The sequence below is a fragment of the Neovison vison genome, chromosome 1 (genome assembly GCF_020171115.1).
Source record: "Neovison vison isolate M4711 chromosome 1, ASM_NN_V1, whole genome shotgun sequence".
NCBI classification, from domain to species: Eukaryota; Metazoa; Chordata; class Mammalia; order Carnivora; family Mustelidae; genus Neogale; species Neogale vison.
Window position 1 is genome coordinate 311,312,820 of NC_058091.1, and position 21,477 is coordinate 311,334,296.

General features: G+C 39.9%; 1 protein-coding gene across 1 annotated transcript in view; it reads right to left on the bottom strand.

Moving 5' to 3' along the window:
• Window positions 1–21,477, bottom strand: part of ADCY2 (adenylate cyclase 2) — a 406,092-nt gene that overhangs the window by 76,161 nt on the left and 308,454 nt on the right. Inside the window, exons 13-14 of the mRNA XM_044234016.1 lie at window positions 20,585–20,654; window positions 18,627–18,724 (exon numbers count right to left, since the gene is read on the bottom strand). Coding sequence (XP_044089951.1) covers window positions 18,627–18,724; window positions 20,585–20,654 — 168 coding nt within the window. The remainder of the gene's footprint in view (window positions 1–18,626; window positions 18,725–20,584; window positions 20,655–21,477) is intronic.

The following is a 21,477-nucleotide window of genomic DNA, read 5'->3' on the forward strand; positions in this document are numbered from 1 at the left end:
TGAGACCAATGCAGGGCTCAGTCTCACGTCCCTGAGATCATAACCTGAACCAAAATCAAGAGCCAGAGGCCTAACCGACTGAGCCACCAAGGCACCAAGAAACACCTTTTAAATCATTAAAAAGTTCAAAGCCTCTTAAATCCTCATTTACTCCAAAGATAGTATTCAGGGGTATTAAAAGAGCTGGACCACAATGAATAATCAAAGATGAAATTCATCTTATGGTTCTTGGTGCTATAGTAAATGGAACCGATTCTCTAATTTCCCTTTCTGTATTTTCATTGTTAGTGTATAAGAAAACAACTGATTTCTGCACATCAATTTTTCATCCTACCACATTACTGAATTGCTGTATGAGTTCTAGTAGTTCAGGGGTGGAGTCTTTTGGGTTTTCCATATAAAGTATCATGTCATCTGCGAAGAGGGAGTTTGACTTCTTCATTGCCAATTTGAATACCTTTTATTTCTCTTTGTTTCTGATTGCTGTTGCTAGGACTTCTAGTACTATGCTAAACAACAGTGTCAAGAGTGGACATCCTGGTCGTGTTCCTGATCTCAACAGGAAGGCTGTCAGCTTTTCCCCATTGAAGATTATATTCACTGTGCGTTTTTCATAGATAGATTTTATGAAGTTGAGGAATGTTCCCTCTATCCCTATACTTTGAAGCGTTTTAATCAGGAACAGATGCTGGATTTCTGCATCAACTGAGAGGACCATGTGGTTCTTCTCTCTTCTCTTATTGATTTGTTCTATCACACTGATTGATTTTCAAATGGTGAACCATTTGCAACCCAGGCATAAATCCCACCTGGTCATGGCGGATAATCTTTTTAATGTACTGTTGGATCCTATAAGCTAGGATCTTGTTGAGAATCTTAGCATCCATATTCATCAGGGATATTGATCTGAAATTCTCCTTTTTGGTGGGATCTTTGCCTGGTTTGGGGATTAGAGTAATGCTGGCTTCATAAAAAGAGTCTTGAAGTTTTCCTTCTGCTTCAATTTTTTGAAACAGCTTCAGGAGAACAGGTATTATTTCTTCTTTGAAAGTTTGGTATAATTCCCAGGGAATCTGTCAGGTCCTGGGCTCTTGTTTTTTGGGAGGTTTTTGATCACTGCTTCAATCTCGTTACTAGATATTGGTCTATTCAGGTTGTCAATTTCTTCCTGATTCAGTTTTGGAAGTTTATAGTTTTCCAGGAATGCATCCATTTCATCTAGGTAGTTTAACATATTGGCATATAACTGTTGATAATAATTTCTGATGATTGTTTCTATTTCCTTGATGTTAGTCATGAACTCTCCCTTTTCCGTCATAATTTTATTAATTTGGGTCTTCTCTCTTTTCTTTCGGATTAGTTTGGCCAATGGTTTATCAATCTTATTGATTCTTTCAAAAAACCAGCTTCTAGTTCCATTGATGCATTCTACTGTATCTCTAGTTTCTATCTCATTGACCTTTGCTCTGATCTTGATTATTTCCCTCCTTATGTGTGGAGCTGGCTTAATTTGTTGTTGATTCTCCATAAGATACCTGGGAATAAACCTAACCAAAGAGGTAAAGGATCTGTACTCGAGGAACTACAGAACACTCATGAAAGAGATTGAAAAAGACACAAAAAGATGGAAGAGCATTCCATGCTCATGGATCAGAAGAATAAACATTGTTAAAATGTTTATACTGCCTAGAGCAATCTATACTTTCAATGCCATTCTGATCAAAATTCCACGGGCATTTTTCAAAGAGCTAGAGCAAACAATCCTAAAATTTGCATGGAATCAGAAGAGACCCCGAATTGTTAAGGAAATGTTGAAAAGAAAAACAAAACTGGCGGCATCACGTTGCCTGATTTCGAGCTTTACTACAAAGCTGTGATCACCAAGACAGCATGGTACTGGCATAAAAACAGTCACATAGACCAGTGGAACAGAGTAGAGAGCCCAGATATGGACCCTCAGCTCTATGGTCAAATAATCTTCGACAAAGCAGGAAAAAATATACAGTGGAAAAAAGTCTCTTCAATAAACGGTGCTGGGAAAATTGGACAGCTATCTGTAGAAGAATGAAACTCAACCATTCTCTTACACCATACACAAAGATAAACTCAAAATGGATAAAAGACCTCAACATGAGACAGGAATCCATCAGAATCCTAGAGGAGAACACAGGCAGTAGCCTCTTTGGCATCGGCAACTTCTTTCAAGATATGTCTCCAAAGGCAAAGGAAACAAAAGCGAAAATGAATTATTGGGACTTCATCAAGATCAAAAGCTTCTGCACAGCAAAGGAAGCAGTCAACAAAACAAAGAGGCAACCAACAGAATGGAGAAGATATTCGCAAATGACAGTACAAAGGGCTGATATCCAGATCTATAAAAAATGCCTCAAACTCAACACACACAAAACAGATAATCATGTCAAAAAATGGGCAGAAGACATGAACAGACACTTCTCCAATGAAGGCATACAAATGGCTAACAGACACATGAAAAAATGTTCATCATCACTAGCTATCAGGGAGATTCAAATTAAAACCACATTGAGATATCACCTTACACCAGTTAGAATGGCCAAAATTAACAAGACAGTAAATAACGTGTGTTGGAGAGGATGTGGGGAAAGGGGAACCCTCTTACACTGTTGGTGGGAAGGCAAGTTGGTGCAGCCACTTTGGAGAACAGTGTGGAGATTCCTCAAGAAATTAAAAATAGAGCTACCCTATGACCCTGCAATTGCACTACCGGGTATTTACCCCAAAGATACAGATGTAGTGAAAAGAAGGGCCATCTGTACCCCAATGCTCACAGCAACAATGGCCACAGTCACCAAACTGTGGAAAGAACCAAGATGCCCTTCAACGGACAAATGGATAAGGAAGACGTGGTCCATATATGCTACGGAGTATTATGCCTCCATCAGAAAGGAAGAATACCCAACTTTTGTATCAACATGAACAGGACTGGAAGAGATTATACTGAGTGAAATAAGTCAGGCAGAGAGAATCAATTATCATATGATTTTGCTTATTTGTGGAGCATAAGAAATAACATGGAGGACATGGGGAGATGGAGAGGAGAAGGGAGTTGGGGGAAATTGGAGGGGGAGGCAAACCATGAGAGACTATGGACTCTGAAAAACAATCTGAGGGTTTTGGAGGGACAGGGGGTGGGAGGTTGAGTGAGGCTGGTGGTGGGTATTATGAAGGGCAGGTATTGCACGGAGCACTGGGTGCGGTACATAAACAATGAATTCTGGAACACTGAAAAAATTTTTTAAAAAGGAATAAAAGTTGCCATCCTGAGTGCTGAAGTTAAAAGAATTTTAAAAAAAGATGAAATTCAAATGAGACATTCAAGGAGAGGTCAGGTGGTGTCTCAGACTGCAGTAGAACCTTCTACCCATGAGGTTGGTCACAGACACTGAGGAGACAGGAGAATTGGCACAGAGAACAGAGCAGCGACACTGAGTATTGACGCATGGAAGGTTCAGATGGAACTCAGCAACATGCATGCACAGCTGTGAGTCCACAACAGGGGAAACAAAACAGATACCAGTGCCTGTGGCCATCATGATGGGAAGGTTCCACTGTGCTCACACCCTCAAATACCTCCTCTATTATGCTATGATTTATGCATCACTTAAGGTCAACAAAAGCTTGGCTTCAAACCCAAAACTGAGCCTGACTCAGTGGTGCACTGGGCACTGAGTTATCTGCTAGAGTGAATTCCAGTGCTTTCAATTTACGGACAGCTCTGATGGGCTTTCTCTCATTCTGTGCTGCCTGGTCCTTTCTGGTATCAAGGTAATATCGGCTTCACCAGGTTGAGTTTAGAAACATTATATTTTTTTCTTAGGTCCGAAACTGTTTAAATAACACATAAGTGGTCTCTTCTAGAAGGTTTGGTAAATATCAACTGTAAAACCATCTGATGAGAGTGATGGTGGTCATGGTGATGGTGATGATCTTGATGATAACGGTGAGGGTGGTGGTGGTGATGGCAACAATGATGGTGATGGTGACAATGATGGTGGTGATGGTGATGGTGTGATGGTGATGGTGATCTTGATGATGATGATGGTGATGGTGATAGTGACAATGATGGTGGTGATGGTGATGGTGATGACACTGATGGTGTGATGGTGATGGTGATGATCTTGATGATGATGATGGTGATGGTGAAATGACCATTATGGTTATGATGGTGATGGTGGTAGAGACGGTGGTGATATGAAAATAGATTACTCTGTGCCAAGCACTATTCTAAAGGCTTTATATGTAGAATTCACTTAATACTCACAATAATCATGGATAACATTTACTATCACTACCTCATTTTACCAAGGAGAAACTGAGGACCAGAGAAGTTGAAAAACTTGCCTGAAGTCATACCTCTATTAAGTGTTGTGTTCAGGATTTATGCCCATTTGGTTGTATTGCTGACCCAGATTTGTTTTTTTTGGAGCAGACGTGTCACATTTCTGTCTTGATTATTGGCTCTATTTCTTAAGTCAATTTTGATAATTTTCCTGGAAAATTTAGATTTCGATTTTCAAATGTAAAATATTCTACATAATATTCTTTTAATTTTAAAAGTCTCCATTTTTGAAGCATTGTTTTCTTGACCTTAATGTCTTTTTTCCTTTTCTCTCTAGATCAGACTTTTGAAGTTTTTTCTTGATTGTTATTTATTGCCAATCTTTTATATTTTCTAATAAATGCACTTAAGGAAATAAATATTTCTGTAACTACTGCTTTAGCCAAATCCTACAGCTTTTGATTTGTAGTTACTCATTGTTTTTCTTCTCTAAAAAGCCTATTTTCTAAAAAGCCTAATTTCGACTTCCATTTCCTTTTAATACAACAGTTATTCAGAAGTCTAATTTATAGATTCCACAAGGAGATGACTTTTGATCTGTTCCTGTTACTTCTAATTTTATTAGATTTGACAAGAGATTGTGGTCTCTATTATTTTTACTTTAACAATTTATTTTTCTCCTAGGGTGTGATGAACATGATTTACTTCTATTGTATCTTACAGATTTCTAAAAATATTAGGTATTTCTTTTTGCTGGAAACAAAGCACATTCCCTAAATATGTCTATTGTCAGAGCCGGATGAGTTAGTCAGATTCCCAGTGGGCTGACTTAATGGTTCAATTTGGTCTGTCAACTTTAGAATGTATTAATATTTCGGGCTAGGATTGTGTGTTTGTCAATATATCTGAACATTCTAATGGCTTCTCTTTATTTCAAAGAGATGCTGGAGTGTGTGAAGGTTTATGATTGTTAAGTCCTCTTGGTGACTCTACCATTGTACAAGTCTTTCTTTTTCTTGTGCTGAATGCCTTCCGCTTGATTCCATGTCATCAGAAATTTTTATTCCTGCAGATTTCCTTTTCCTGTAAGTTGTTTCCCAGAACAGCTGTTTTCCATCCTTATTTTTTACCTTTCTTGTATTTTAATTTTTGCAAGATCTCCTGTACTAGTACAGAGTTGGCCTTAGGTTTTAGCCTCAATCCTTGAGTCTCTTTCCATGATAGAGACTCACAATTATGAAACTTGGCAATATTTTCTTAAAGTGTTCAGTAGAATTCACAATAAATCACCATGGTGGGAAGTTTTCTTTGAAAGAAGTTTTCAAAGACAAAATTTAATAAATTTAATAAATTTAATGGATATATACCCATTAAAATTTTCTATCCCATTATGTGTCAGTTTTGGTAGAGTTAAGAATTTTCCCATTTTAGGCAAATTATAGATCTTTTTGGTCTTGAGTAATTTTTAATATTCCTTATTTATTCCATTAATGTCTGTAGGATCTGTAGTGAATCCCTTTTTATTCCTTCTGTCATTAGTTTGGGTGCTCTGTGATTCTGTGATTATTTCTCTTTCTTGATCAGTCTTGCTAGTTGTTTAGGAATTTTTAATTAATTTTCTGTATTGGTTATTTTCTATTTTATGGATTTCTTCTTTCTTTAGTATTTATTCCCTTCTATTTGATTTGCTCATCTTTTTCTGGTTTCCTAAATCAAAACTTCAACAACAAATTTTAACCCTTTCTTCTTTCCTAATATAAGCATTTTAAAGCTACAAATTTCTCTCTAAACTACTGTTTCAAGCTATACCCCACATTTCTGAGTAGGTTACATTTTGATATTAAAAATATTTTCTAATTTTTCTTGTGATTTTTTTATTTGACTCATAGGTTATTCAAAAGCATATAGATTAATGCTGAAATATTTGGGGATACTTTAGATATTCTGCTCTTCTTCATTTCTATTTTGATTTTGGTGTGGTTAGACATCACACTGTAAGTTTTTTTTATCTTTTCAAATTTACTGCAATATTTATAAATATGTCAAGATGCTTCTATGGCCTACTATATATTTTGGCTGTGTTCCATGTGTATTTAAAACCACATGTATTTTACAGCTGGGTTAGTGTTCTACAAATACCAGGTTCAAGGAGTACATAATCTTGTTCATATTTTCTATATCTTTATTTATACAATAAGCAAGCAAAAGCGATACTAAAAATCTAATTGTTATTGTAGATTTATTAAACACTTTGATTTTTAACATTTTTTCCTTTTTTGTATTTCATAGCTCTGTTTTAGGCATTATGCACATTTCATTCCTAATGATTTGCCTCTTTCATTATTATTTAATGTCTTTGTTGATACTTGTTTCCCTTATGTCTACTTTGTTATTACTCTATGTATAGTAACTTTCTCACATTGTTTAGATGGTACATGTCTTCTATTCTTTTAATTCTATCCCAACTTCTTTTTGTACTTAAAATGCATCCCTTGGGGGTGTCTGGGTGACTCAGTTGGTTAAGTGCCTGCCTTTGGCTCAGGTCATGAACTCAGGGTCCTAAGATAGAGCCCTGCATCGGGCTCTCTGGTCAGTGGGAGTCTTCTTCTCCCCTCTCCTTCTGCCCCTTCCCCCTCCTTGTGTTCTCTCTCTCAAATAAATATATAAAAACTTAAAAAAATTAAAATGCATCCTTTGTGCTACTGATAATGCGTTTATAAACATTGGGGTGCATGCGTCCCTTTGAATCCGTGTTTTTGTGCCTTTGGGTAAGTACCTAGTAGTTCGATTGCTGGGTCATTTTGCATTTAGCTTTTTGATAAACCTTCATATTGTATTCCAGAATGGCTGCACCCATTTTCATTTTCACCAACAGTGTGAAAGAGTTATGGAAAGAGCCCAAGTGTCCATGGACTGATGGATGAATAAGGAAGATATGGGGTGTGTGTGTGTATATATAGTGGAATATTATTCTGCTGTCAAAAGAATGAAATCTTGCCATTTTCAATGACATGGATGAACTAGAGTATATTATGCTAAGTGAAATAAATCAGAGAAAGACAAATACCATATGATTTCACTCATATGTGGGATTTAAGAAACAAAACAGATGAACATAGAAGGAAAGAAAAAATAAAACAAGATAAAAATGGAGAGGGAGGCGAACTATAAGAAATTCTTAACTATAAGAAACAAATAGCATTGCTGGAGGGGAAGTAGGTGGAGGAAGGGGTAACTGGGTGATGAACATTAAGGAGGTCACTGGATGGAATGAGCATGGGGTGTTATATGCAACTGATGAATCACTAAATTGTACCCCTGAAATTAATAATACACTGTAGTTAACTAAATTGAATTTAAATGCTAAATAAAGTAAGTTATGACTATCAGACATGGCTCAGGAAGAAATAGAATCTCTGAAAAGAAAGAGAACCCTATAAAAGAGATTAAATCCGTATTTAAAACAAAACCCAAACCAAAAATTACTTGCAATGAAAAGCTCACACCCAAATGGCTTTACTGGCGAATTCTACAAAACATGTAAAGAAGAATTTTTACTGCTTTTTAACATCTTCCAGAAAATAAAAAGGATGGACCAGCTTCTAACTGATTCTACAAGGCCAGCATCACCCTCATATCAACAGCAAACAAAGATTTCCTAAGAAAACAAAACTGAGACCAATGTGTCTTATAAATATAGACACAAGGACCCTGACAAACTATTAGGAAACCAAATCTAGTCACATACAAAAAGGATTATATAATATGACAAAGTGGGATTTATCTGAGAAATGCAAGGTTGGTTTAATATCTGAAAACCAACTAATGTATAATACACTACACTAATAAAGGAAAAGAAACCTGTATGATCATCTCAATAGCTATTGAAGAAGCATTAGATAAAATCTGACATTGTTTTATTATAAAAACACTTAAGAAACTAAGATTAAAAGGGGGAATTTCCTTTATCCTAATAAAGGCATACATGAAAAACCTACAGGTCACATTATGTTTGATGATGAAATACTGAATGCTGTCCTCCTAAAATCATGAACAAAAATATATGTGTGCTGTGACTACTTCTGTTGAAATCACACCGCAGTTTCTAGTCAGGGAAATTAGGCAAGAAATTGCAATAAAAGACATCACATTGGAAAGGAGGAGGTAAACTTATCTGTATTTGCAGATGATATTAGTTGGTATAGAGAACATTATGTCACAGCCTGAGATTTAGACCCAGAGCACCTCAAACCTATGGCTGTCCAGTTCTCATGTTCATAGTTCACTGGCATTCTTGTTCAGATGGACCACTCATCCCAGGGGACAAGAAACACCATGAGGTAAAGTAATGGCTGGCCAAAAGCTCTTAATTATAACCGTTTATCCTGACTGCTCTAACAAAACCATGTTCAGGCTCATTAAGCATACCCAGATGTTTGTGTAGAAGAGTAAATTTTAATTAACATTCTAGCTGCAAAGCTGTTTCTGCAAAGCATAAATGATTTATAATACTCCCTGAAAAGCAAACTTGACTCTTCCCTGTCATGAGGTGAGAACAATTAAACTTTATAGTGATAGTTTTTGACTTTGGCACTTAAATCAAGTATTTTGTTACAGTATACGGAAAAGGCTGATTTGAGACAAGGTCCTTTCTCCTTTCAGTTTTTTTTTTCTGCAGTCAATTTATTGCTTACAGGTGGTCAGATGTGGGTGAGAAAGCACATTTGCAGGCGGGAAAAATCCAGCAGAAACACACCTGCACTATCTTGCAAATATCTGAAAGCTGTATTAACTCTAAACTGGTTCTGTGAGTAAATAATGGTGTCTTTACCTGGAATTCTGTTCAATGTGATGACTTCCATGGCCCTCCTCCCTCCTTGCCCTCACGTCCTTCCCCTAAGGACGATGCAGATTCTCCCATCAACACTCTGTTCACACCTGTTACGTGGTGTTCCTCGAGGATGGTACGAACTCAGGGAAGGCTTTTCTCTTAACTGTAAGTTACCTTGCAGCCATAAAGCCCCCTTTATCTCCCTTTTTTTAAGTGACAGGTGATAGAACTTTGAAATGAAAGGGAATTTGATAAAAAAAAAAAAAGTCAGAAGCTGAGAAGGAGAAGAGGCATTTAAATATTCATCATCATTACAGACCACAGCAGCCTTTCTCTAATAACAGGACTTAGGAACTTTGGGACGTTCTGGCCACTGGAAAGTCCTGGGAGGTGGTGAAAGGGAGAAGGAACTGTATTAGGCAGAGCAAAAAGCCTCCACTCCACAGCAACAATAAGGGCTGAAGATTTGAGGTTTCAGACACATTATTTCCCCCAGAAGACCCACAGTCTCCTCTTCCTATACTCATTTCTTAGGTGAGCCCATCCCACCTGATGGATCGAAATTTTACCTGCATGCTGCGTTTCCCAAATTGTGGTTCCTCCATTAACCTGGGACTCATGCACTCCCTCCCTCTGTGAAGGTCTAGCACTTGGCTGTCTGGGATGCACACACATCTCTTTGATGTCCAGAACTGAGTCCTTGATTCACGACCCTCCCCACCTGCTCTCCCCCTAAGAGTCTCCCTTCCTGTTAAATGGCAACACCATTTTCCCAGTTGCTCAGGCCGAACACCCAAACCAACACCAACATTAAAAACCCCACAGAACTCAGCTTTCTCTTATCGCTCGTAACCCGTCCAGTAGCAAGACTGTCTCCACCATTCTTCATGAGCTACCCCCGCAGTTCCCACCTGCTCTGCTACTCTGGTGCCAGCCACCACCTTACCTGGTCTTCCTATTTCTAACCCCCTTCCCCATGCAGAGCAGCAAGGACAATGCTTCCAAACATACCCAGATCACATCCTCAGCTGAGAACCTTCTGGAGCTTCCTGTCACACTTAGCATCGGACCCCACGTTCTCCCAATCGCCTGGGAGGGTCAACACCACCTGCCGTCACGCTGCCCCTCAGACCCCATCCTCCACAGCTCTCACCTGGCTCACTCTGCTCCCACCACCCTGGCTCTTTGGACATACCGTGGGTCCCATCATCTGGAATGTTCTTCTGCCAGGGAGCCACATAGTTCCCATCTCAAGTCGTTTGGGCCTCTGCTTCAATGTCAGGTGACTCGTGATGCTTTCCCTAATCGCTCTCATCTGAAGTGCCGCCTCCACAGCTCCAGAGTGTCCCATTCTGTCCCATGTTTTCTTAAAGATCATCACCACTAAACTATCAGATGTGTATTTGTTTACCGCATCATCATTGCGCCGCCTACTAGAATGTAGTTATGTGAGAGAAAGGGCATTTCAGGGTTTGCCGGTGCTTCCCCTGCATCTCTAGCGATGCTTAGTATCCGGCAGCTCAGTAAATATTGTGGAATGATTCCACTTGTGACCGGGTGCATGTATGTGCTTCTATTATGAATTTCGATTTCTATAACAAATGCTCAGATATATCCCAGGTATAAAAGTGAAGGTCTGTGACCTGTTTCAATGAGTGAAAACATGCTCAGCACCATTTTTCTTGTTAGGGTTCCTCATATCTTACTAGACCACTGATACACAGCTAAATGCAACACGAATCCGTTTTCATTCCTGGAGGGAATACTGGTTTTCATGAATTCCATTTTTCATGACGACAGCATTTTCAGAGGAGCATCCTGTCCTACAGAGCAAAGACTACTCCTTCCAGCCTCCCTTGGAGCCAGGTTCACGCATGTGACTACGATCTGTCTTGGGTTGTAAACCGAGTGTCACGAGGTAGCTTCTGAGAAGTTTCCGCAAGAGAGACAGTTATGAATGCTTTCTGCCCTCTGCTTCTGGGTCTGTTCCTCCCTCGTGTTGCTTGGAACATGGACGCTGCCGTTGTAGGGAAGGAGGATGAGGAGCGAAGTCTCTTGAAAGCAGGGATGTGTGCTGGCGGTACCCAGGTCCAAAGGATCGGAGTGCCAGACTGTAACCTTTGGCTTTTGATTAATGGGGAAAAACTAAACTGCCATCTTACATTCAAACTACTACTTGTGAGGCATTTCCTTACTTTCTGATGACCTGAATCCACAGCAGGGTTCTGCTGATCTCAGAAAAACTGTAAGGTTCATTTCATCTTGGACAGTGAGAATTATCTCCTTCCTACTCCTCCCTTTCCTTTCCCTCCTTCTCTTCCCTCCCTCCTTCCTTCTCTCTCTTTCTTTCCTTCCTTCCTGCCTCCTTTTTTTATTTCCCCTAAAATTCATACCCATTCGCCGGGAGTAACTTACTTTCTCAGTATCCAATATTTGGATCTACCAGCTTGGTTGCCCACCAAAGAGAACTGCCTCCATAATTGTTATTTTTCCATCATTTCTGTTCAGAAAATTAAGTCTACTTTCAATGGACGTGAATGATTCTCCCATTAAACTTTATTCTACTTTTTTCTCCTTTTCGGAGATAAAACCAAAATGAAAGTGACTCTTTTGAAATGACTATTAAAGAATTAATGGGCATTGATTATTAAAATAAACAATGGAATAAGTATCAAAGAATTTCAGCAGAAATAATAGATCTCACATATTTAAGATTATAATATTAATTCTGCTTAAGTAAAATATCATTATCTTAATTTAACTTGGGCTAATAAAACACATAACATTTAACTAAATTTTATTAGAAAAAAATCATTCTTATTGTAACAATTGTCCATGCCTGGTTTAATTTACTTAGCTTGGCAGACAATATGAATAAGGGTACTAAGAACTGCAAAAACAATTTGGGCTCGGGGCGCCTGGGCGGCTCAGTGGGTTAAGCCTCTGCCTTCAGCTCGGGTCATGATCTTGGGGTCCTGGGATTGAGCCTCGCATCGGGCTTTTTGCTCAGCAGGGAGCCTGCTACCCCCCCCTCTCTGCCTGCCTCTCTGCCTACTTGTGATCTCTGTCAAAAAGATAAATAAAATCTTTAAAAAGAAACAATTCAGGTTTGATCATTTTTGGTCTTTGAAGGTAGCTCGCATTTCTGATAAAGTTATATAGTACAAGGCAGACAGAAGCAAGAGAACAAGCCTAAAAAGAGAAGTCAACCAATAATTTAATTACAACTATTCAAATTCTGAGATTAGAGCCAGATTTATGATTCTGTGTCAAACAGGAATGATATTTGGCCCTCTTTTAGGCAAACCTTTGCCCTTGATTATCATTTCGAGGTCATGCATTCTTCTATTATTAGTTATTCATGTACTCATTCATTCACTTATTAGTCATTTTTCTCCTTTTTCCAAAGAACATGAGGCAGTTTCTCCAAAAGAAAACAAACAGGGTGCCTGGGTGGCTTAGTTGGTTAAGCGACTGTGTGCAGCTCAGGTCATGATCCTGGAGTCCTGGGATCAAGTTCCACATCAGGCTGCCTGCTCAATGGGGAGTCTGCTTCCCCCTCTGACCTCCCCTAATATGCTCTCTCACTCGGTCTGTCTCTCTCTCAAATAAATAAATAGTTAAAAAAAAAAGAAAAGAAAACGAGTTCAGCACATTAAACAGAAGTGAGGAAGTGAGAAACATTATCCCGACAAAAAGGTTTCACAAAGTATAACAAAATTATTATTTTTAGGTAGCCGAGCTCATGAGAAGAGAAAATACTCCGTATACCGAGGGTACTCACAAGCAGAATGTGAGGGGTATTGATGCAAAACAGCCCAGGAGGAAGCAGGGGCTGACACAGGCCTTGGAGTGTGAGATTTAATGTCCACTCAAGGCGGGGGTGCTGTCAGGCATTTCCTTAATGGGAAATTGGAACGGAGCTCTTGAATAAAGTCAGGAGCCATAAACCACTGTCCTACCAGGAAACAGGAAACATAAAAACTCTGTCTAGCAGTCTGATAATTTTCAGGGACATCGATTAACTAGAGTGATGAGTGGAAGCAGAGTCATCCTGAAATGATATCCCCAATCTTGCTCTGCGTTAGGATGTTAGTCAAATTCCCAAGACCTATTTAGTGAAGGGACCTTGACCTTGATCCGAATTTAATAAAATACTTTGACTTGAACTGATGAACCCCAGAGAGAGCTGACAGAGAGACACTGAAAAACACATCACAGTAACACCTTCATAATTCAGAGTATGTGGAATTTCCATGGACCCAAGCCTTTGATGCCAGTGAGCTCACAGTTAAATGACATATAACCCAAGGAGACGTGCCACCATGAGTCAGCACAGAGAACGCACAGCAGAATTCATTCATTTATACACCATCATAACAGAATGAAATGACTGCTGTATTCATACAATATACTTATTCAATTTCATATGATGTGTTTATTATGCTAATAAAGGAAAATTAAAAATGGAATCCTTAGGTAAAATATGGAATTATAAAAAATTCATATTTTCAAAAGACCCTAACAGCCATCTTAGATATAAATAATCACTGAAATTATACACTCAGTGTGCATGAGGGATTCACCAGAGTGAATGCAGTGCAGGGAAATAAAGACATGCAAACTCTGAGGAAATAGTATAAGACTTGGAACCCAGAATGAACAGCACAATATTCAACTGGTAAGATTTCAAGGAGGAAAAAGTAAAGATAGAAGGAATATATAAGGTGGTAATGCCGGAAAACTGCCAAAATGTGAATTTTCAGATGGAAAATCACACCCAGGCTATTAGGTGAAGAACAACAAATGTGCGTGTGTGGAGGGACAGCCTGAGACCCGGGGTGCCAGAGACACTGGCTGGGTGAAAGGGGACATGATGGCATTGACAGAAGACCTTTCACCAGCAGCGACAGATGATGACAAGGCAGGATATCATCATCATAATACGAAGGAAAAACAGTGGTAACCTACGGTTTTATACTCAGTTAAACTACTATTCAAGAGCCAATGTGAAATAAGGCAGATAAAAATATTTCAACATTAAGGAAAAAACAGGAGCTCCTGCTACTCATAGACCCTCAGTGAAAGAACTAATAAATGACAGATATCAGAAAGAAGGGAAATAAACTTGAATAGTTTTTTTTTTTTTTAAAGAGGGTGAGGGTTTTGGAGGGGAGGGGGTAGGGGATGGGTGAGCCTGGTGGTGGGTATTCAGGAGGGCAGGGATTGCACGGAGCGCTGGGTGTGGTGCATAAACAATGAATCGTGGAACACTGAGAAACTGAAATAAGAGATGGTGAAATAAATAAGGGGGTTAAGAGTATTCTGGATGAGCACTGAGAAATGCATAGAACTGCTGAACGACTGTATTGTACACCTGAAACTCACGTGACACTGTGTTAATTATGCTTTAATAAAAAAGGCACTAATAAACAAATTGGTAAAGAAGAGTAAATCTAATAAATACTATGATTACCATCTGTTACAGAAGTTCTAAGAAAAATTACATAGAGGATATCATGATCAACTTCAGAATATCTTAATACTATATATATTGAGTTATTACATACATCATTATGTAAGCACATACACTTTATATATGTGTGCTATATACAGGACTGTAAGTGTGTATATAAAGAGAGAAAGAGAGAGAGAGAGAGAGCATGCATGCACACGAAGAGGAGAGAGAAAGAGCGATCCTAACTAGCAAAGGAAAAGAAAAGAATACAGAATACTGGATCAATCCTTCTGAAGTTAGAAAGTGGAAGGTGTGCCAGGAAAAGCAAAGTAATTGAAAAGAGGGAAAAGTGAGTCTCTACATCAGTAACAAAATCAAGTACATTAATCTATCAAATTAATATATCAGAAAACACATCATATTGAATTTAAAAATAAGCATAGATGCTGTTTAGAGGAGGTATGTTCAAACAATAATGGCTTCAGAGCCCAGAAACAGATCTATAGGAAGGTAGCACTGGATTAAATTTGTACCGTCTGGATTGCGCGCACACCCATTTATCATCTCATGTTCTGTATGTTGCAGTATCTCTGCAATACTTTGCCAGAAGAATTGTTTACAAAGGAAAAGAAAGATGAGGACATTAGCATGGAAAGAAGGAAGGAAGAGGACATTATAATACAACATAATATAATGTTCACGTAATAGGAAGCAGGCATAGGAGGTTCTGGTCTCAACTCTTTCCTTCAGAAGTGTCCGCAGACCTATTCTGATCTCTGCCAAAGCCGGCACAAAGAGGGTTTCACAGGTTTCACTATGCTGATGCTCAAAATCAACTTGTTGCTCAAGAGAAACATACTAGGAATTGGTGACGATACCTGAGAGAAGGAACTTGGATGAGTCGTCTTCAAGATACAACACACAAAAGAGAGATAAAATAAAAGACAGGGGTTCCTGGTGGCTCGTGGGTTAAAGCCTCTGCCTTCGGCTCAGGTCATGATCTCAGGGTTCTGGGATTGAGCCCCACATTGGGCTCTCTGCTCAGCAGAGAGCCTACTTCCTCCTCTCTCTGCCTATTTGTGATCTCTGCCATATAAATAAATAAAATCTTAAAAAAAGAAAAGAAAAGAAAAGACAGAGATATCTCCTTGATGTTTTCTGAAGAGTGTGATCCCATGAATTATTTGTCTTGGTCCCTGGAAATTTTGGGCTTCTTTAGCATCATCTTTGACAACGTCCTAGGAGTGCAATTATTGGATCCTATGGTAATTCTATTTTTAATTTCTTAAGGAACCTCCCTACTGTTTTCCACAGTGGCGGCAACAATTTGTAGTCCCACCAAGAGTACATGAAGGTTGAAAAGAAAAGAAAAAAAAAGAAAACAAAACAAAAACACCAATTTGAAAGGAAATACACACTGCATGTTTACTATAGCGTTGTTACAATAGCCAAGATACAGAAGTGGCCCAATTGTCTACAGTAAATGACTGGATAAGGTATACATAACAATGGAGCATTACTCAGCCAGAAAAAAAAAAAAACAATGAAATCTTGTCATTTGTGACCACATGGATGGACCTAGGGGCTAATTTAAAAAACTCAGAGAAAAACAAATGTCATGTGACTTCACTCATACGTAGAATTTAAGAAACAAGACAAAGAAAGAAAAAGGAGCCGAACAAGAAATCAGGCTCTTAAATACAGAGAATGGTGGTTGTCAAGGGGATGCAGGCGGCCGGATGGGGAACGAGATAAAGGGGGTTGAAGGCACACTTAGGGAGATGAACCCTGAGTAATGTGCAGAACTGCTGAATCAGTATGTCGTACACCTGAAACTGACAGAACACGGTGTAGCAATTATACGTGAATAAAAATAAATAAAATACCTAGCATAAAAAGGAATTATTTTGCTTAGTAATAAAATGGATGGTTTGAGAAAGAAAATCCTGGTCACTTTCTTCTCTTCCAGTTCCTTCTAATGGGTGATAATCCCAGTCTTAATTATGATGTGGGAAACATAAAGATGTTCATTCAATAGGAAGATGCAGAAAAATCAGTGAATTTACCACCGGAGAGTAATAATAAGGGCGCACTTCCCTTGGGAATCGTTTCCCTCATGAGGCTTCTCTAAGGGCCTTCGGCTCCCCACCGGTAAGCTTTGTGTAGGGCTCAGCTGCTGGTCTCTTCTACCAAGGGGCACAGGCCTGGAACTCTGAAGGCGTCTAATCCGTTCCCTTTCCTCGGGGTGTAAAACAGATACTTTGCTGTGGAGAAATTCCACTGGCGGTTTTGTAAGTCTAGAAGGAGAACTCCTCTGGCCCAGGTGTTTCAGTGCAAATTCACCAGGGGCAAGAGGAAGTTCACCGGGAACCTCCTCTAAAAGGGGACAGAGAGCTTGGCAGTGAACATGGGTGAGTTATACCGCGACGTGCGACTTCTACAAATGCCCGTGTGCTGCTTCTCGCTCAGAAGAACGTCCTTCGGAGCGCGGAGGGGAAAGGCAGACCCTTTCTCTCTAGTTGGCTCAGTATCTTCATGAGACAAAACGCAGCCCAGCCTCGGCCATTCCAGCTGTCGCCAGGTGCTGCTGAAGTTAAACGCGAACACACGGCCGGATCCTGCGAGCTGGAAAACGGCTGCTTCGGCCTTTACAGAGCGTTGATAAACGCAAAGAAGATTTGTCTTACGAGTTTCTTTCTATATCCCCAATTACAGAAAAAAAACAAGAGTTTTGTTTTCTTCTTTTCTCTTAGACTACAGAATGAGAAAGAACCCATTACTTTAAGCAAAGTCGGTTGACTTCTATGGCGTTCCTGAAGAAGGTACGAGAGAAAGGCAAGCTAGCAACCCCAGAGTGACTGGATTTTTACCCAGAGATGGCAGGAGGAGTCCACCCCAAAGTGTGCACATGTGCACACTCAGTGTCCCCCTTCTGGATCCGGGTGAGCTGCGCAGTGACCGCTTCTAGCCAGAAAGGTGGCAGGCGTGGGCTTCAGGGAGAAGTTGGAGTCAGAGGGATGGCTGCGTATGGAAAACCCAGAGCAGGTTTTGTCCTTTCTTTTCCTAAATTTTATTTTATTATGTCATGTTAGTGACTACATTGTCCTTCATTAGTTCGTGATGTAGGACAATGCGTTAGCCCGGTGACAGGTATGAAGCAGGGCACGTATTGCAGTGAGCGCTGGCTGTGATACACAGAAGGAACCGTGGAACGCTACATCCGAAACTAATGAAGGGGGTCACCTGGGTGGCTCAATAGGTTAAACAACTGCCTTCAGCTTGGGTCATGATCCCAGGGTCCTGGGTTTGAGCCGCACGTTGGGCTCCCAGCTCAGCAGGAAGCCTGCTCTTCCCTCCACCTGCCATTGCCCTGCTTGTGCTGGTGCCGTCTCTCTCTGTCAAATACATCAATAAACTCTTTAAAAAAATTATTAAAGGTTTTTGTCTTTTCAATACACAATAACATTACCTGCTTATTAGGAAAAAAGAAGTCCAGAGATTTTGCTCTTTTTGGGTAGTTTTTAGGCTGCATTTCTTCTACTGGGCACCAGAGTAATACAAAAATCAAGTAAGAAGATAACATTTTTTCTTTTTTAAAGATTATTTATTTGACAGACAGAGATCACAAGCAGTCAGAGAGGCAGGCAGAGAGAGAGAGGGGGAAGCAGGCTTCCTGCGGAGCAGAGACCCCCATGTGGGGCTCGATCCCAGGACCCTGAGATCATGACCCGAGCCAAAGGCAGAGGCTTTAACCCACTGAGCCACCCAGGCTCCCCTAAATTTATTTTTTAAAAATCCCTATAAGGTGAATCAATACATCCACATTGAGAAAGCAATGTTATTGTAACCAAGCATGAACGCGGGAGCCACTTAACTTCACAGATAGAAAACAAACTGGCCCTCCCCTGTGATCTGACCCTTCTGTTTGTTAATCCGCATTCTCTCCCACCCTTCAGTATACCTGGGCTCCCGCAGCGCGATACACAGGGCACGTCCCACTGGGAACCGTAGGTACTTACTTCGGTAATACTAGGATCTGCACAATGAAGATGCAGAAGAAAATGAGACACGCGCAGGTCACGTAGTACTTAAACGCTGGCAGGGCGGTGGCTCGGTACTGAGGGGACAAGAAGGAAACCGTGAGTGCTGCTCTCCGGGGGGGGGGGGGCGCCGAAACGCCAGCCAGCAGCCTGCCGCCACTACTGCACGCGTCACAGTTGTAAGAGGCCAATGTGGCACAAAACGAGCCAGACGATGGCTGCTCATCTCTGGCAATGAGCGCTTCCTCCCTCCAAAGAGCTACGGAAGAATTTCTTCCCCAAACGACAATTTTTAAGAGGCCAACTATTCCGAAACCCATTTCAAGTCCACTGGATCACTCTGGCAAGGAGAGAGAGCACCGGACCAGAGGGACGAGTGAGTGAAGGGACCGTCCCAGCATGGTCCCTGTCTGTGCCCCTGGGCCCCCTGTGGACATGAGGTCCACAGCCACATGGGGAAAGCAGATGGCTAATTAGTTTACTTCTGAAGAGTATTTTGGAAATGCAGTTTCCTCATTCTATTGATTTATTTTAGTCTTTTCTGTTATTATTCATCTCAGTGCTACTTGGAGGTAGCAAGGAAATTTGGAAGACGGAGAAGGCCAGCGGCTTTGTTCCAGGTCTCTGGTGGTTCTGTGGGCTTGTTTGGACCTGGCTGGTGGTCACCGCAAGAGCACGCTGGGGACAGGTGGACAGAAAGCGAGCTTAAATCCCAAAGCTGTCTAAAATTTGCCTCAAAGTTGGCCCTACAAATATGTAATACCAGGACACTGTCAGCAAAAGGTGCATTTTAAAATGATCACCTTCTGTTTACTTGAATATTTTTTTGGTGAGTTTTGAGGCTCGATGGCCAAGATAACGTGCGTGCTGGTGAAGAAGCTACATTTACGAAACTGTAGAAACGTGATCGTGTTCCGTACATTCCACTGCACTCTGATCTTTTACCTTCTTCTGAGCTTTCTGTCAAGGTATGAATTGGAATTTCCTTGCGGTATTAATAAAGGAAGTGGATTTCTATCAAGCAGGAATCATTTCACATTTAAACAATAAGTTACCCTCAGTATCTGTTAAAGTTATTTGAAGATAAACTGATCAATAGTAATGATGAGTTATATCAAACGTCCACTCAGTAAACTGCTGTAGTGAGCATCTTGACGTAGAGGTGACCGCTGATCTCACTGATGGCTAACACACAAGATGGTCTGGGTACAGCTGTGAGATTCAGCCTGCGTGGAGTCTGGGTATTCTACTCGGTATCCGTGAAACAATGAATTTTCTTAAGAGCATTTTAAAACCAGTGCTGCAACTTCTGCCATTAATACAGTAGCTTTTGTTCAAACTAAGCCTATAATTATAGAGTTGGATGATAAAAAATTATCTCTGCCTCATTCCTTTTTCTAGATCCACACCCACACAAAGGCAAATACAATAAAACTGACCTAGGAGAGTGGTTGCTATTTGGGCAATAAGCACTTAATTCATTTTAGCAAATCCACATTCAGCATGTCGAGCCTGATGTCTGCTTCTTTGTGTGCCCTTGCCAGACCTCCTACTTCACAAGTGTGCAAGTGTTTGTGTGCAATAAACACTTAGAAGTTTGGGGTTTCCAATCCTCCCAAACACATGCCAAATGTAACTCCTACCTTTGTTAAAAAATTAAAGTGATTTAATTTTGCAGTAACAAACTGCAACTTTATCCTTTTTTTCTTGATTTCTTGAAGGATTTTATTTTCTTTCAAAAACTTTTTGTAAGAAAACAGGCCATCGAGAGAAACAGTTATGAGCTCCTGTCCCCTCCCCCTAGCCCCAGATCTCAGAGCTGCTGCAAATACCATTCCCACCAGGAGTGTCGAGCATGGGGACCGGCCAGCCAGACACTCAGATTTTTAAAAACTTATACTTCAGAAAAAAAGATTGAAGGGAAAAAAGTAGCTTACTTCTTTCTCTAGTATTTTATTGTAGAATAGGAGTGAGATCCTCTGAATGTCTTCAGACTTCAGCCACTGCCTGGAAATAAAAAGAGACAGACATCATAAAACCAAACTTCCAACCAATAATCTGAAACTTCAAAAAAAAAAAATCACATGCATTCTTCTTTCTTTAGTGTAAATCACCCAAAATTGAAGATTTAAAAAAAATGCATAATACCAAATTACTAAGTATGCAGTCTAGGACTAAAATAGGATGTGTACATATAATATTGGTATTCACATGTGGCCCTCCTTGGGAAATTAGCTATTACAAACCAGTTGGGATATCCAATTGACTCTTCAAATTAAATAACAAGGGAAATAAATAATCAAAAGGATTCAGGTTCCGCAATAAATTTAGTTCCAGATATTTTACCAAAATCACATGGTAGGTTCATCCCCTGAAAATATGGTTCATAGAGAAGCATCATTTTTCTTAGCTAATAGCAAGCAATACATCAGAGCATCAAAACCATTTAGAGTATCCTCCAAGTTCTGGGAGAGAAGATCCTGCTTCTTGCACACTTACTGAAAATATTTCTATTGTCATGCCTTGCATTTCTATAAGGTAAAAAAATTTGCTTGAATGCATTTTCAAAAATGAATAAAAATATCAACACAATAAACAATCAGTTCAGACCACTAACGTAGTATGTTGATGCAAACATAAACACTCGGGTGTAATACGAACATTCCCTCAGTTGTTCGAAAGTAAAAAAAAGTAAATAAAAATGACATGGAAGTATGCATCCTTAAACACTGATTGACTTTGAGAAATTGCTTTTAAGAAGGCAGCTGAAATAAACAAAGAGCTTAAGGATAGAACTTTGCTCTAGAATGTTGTACACACTCACAAGTGG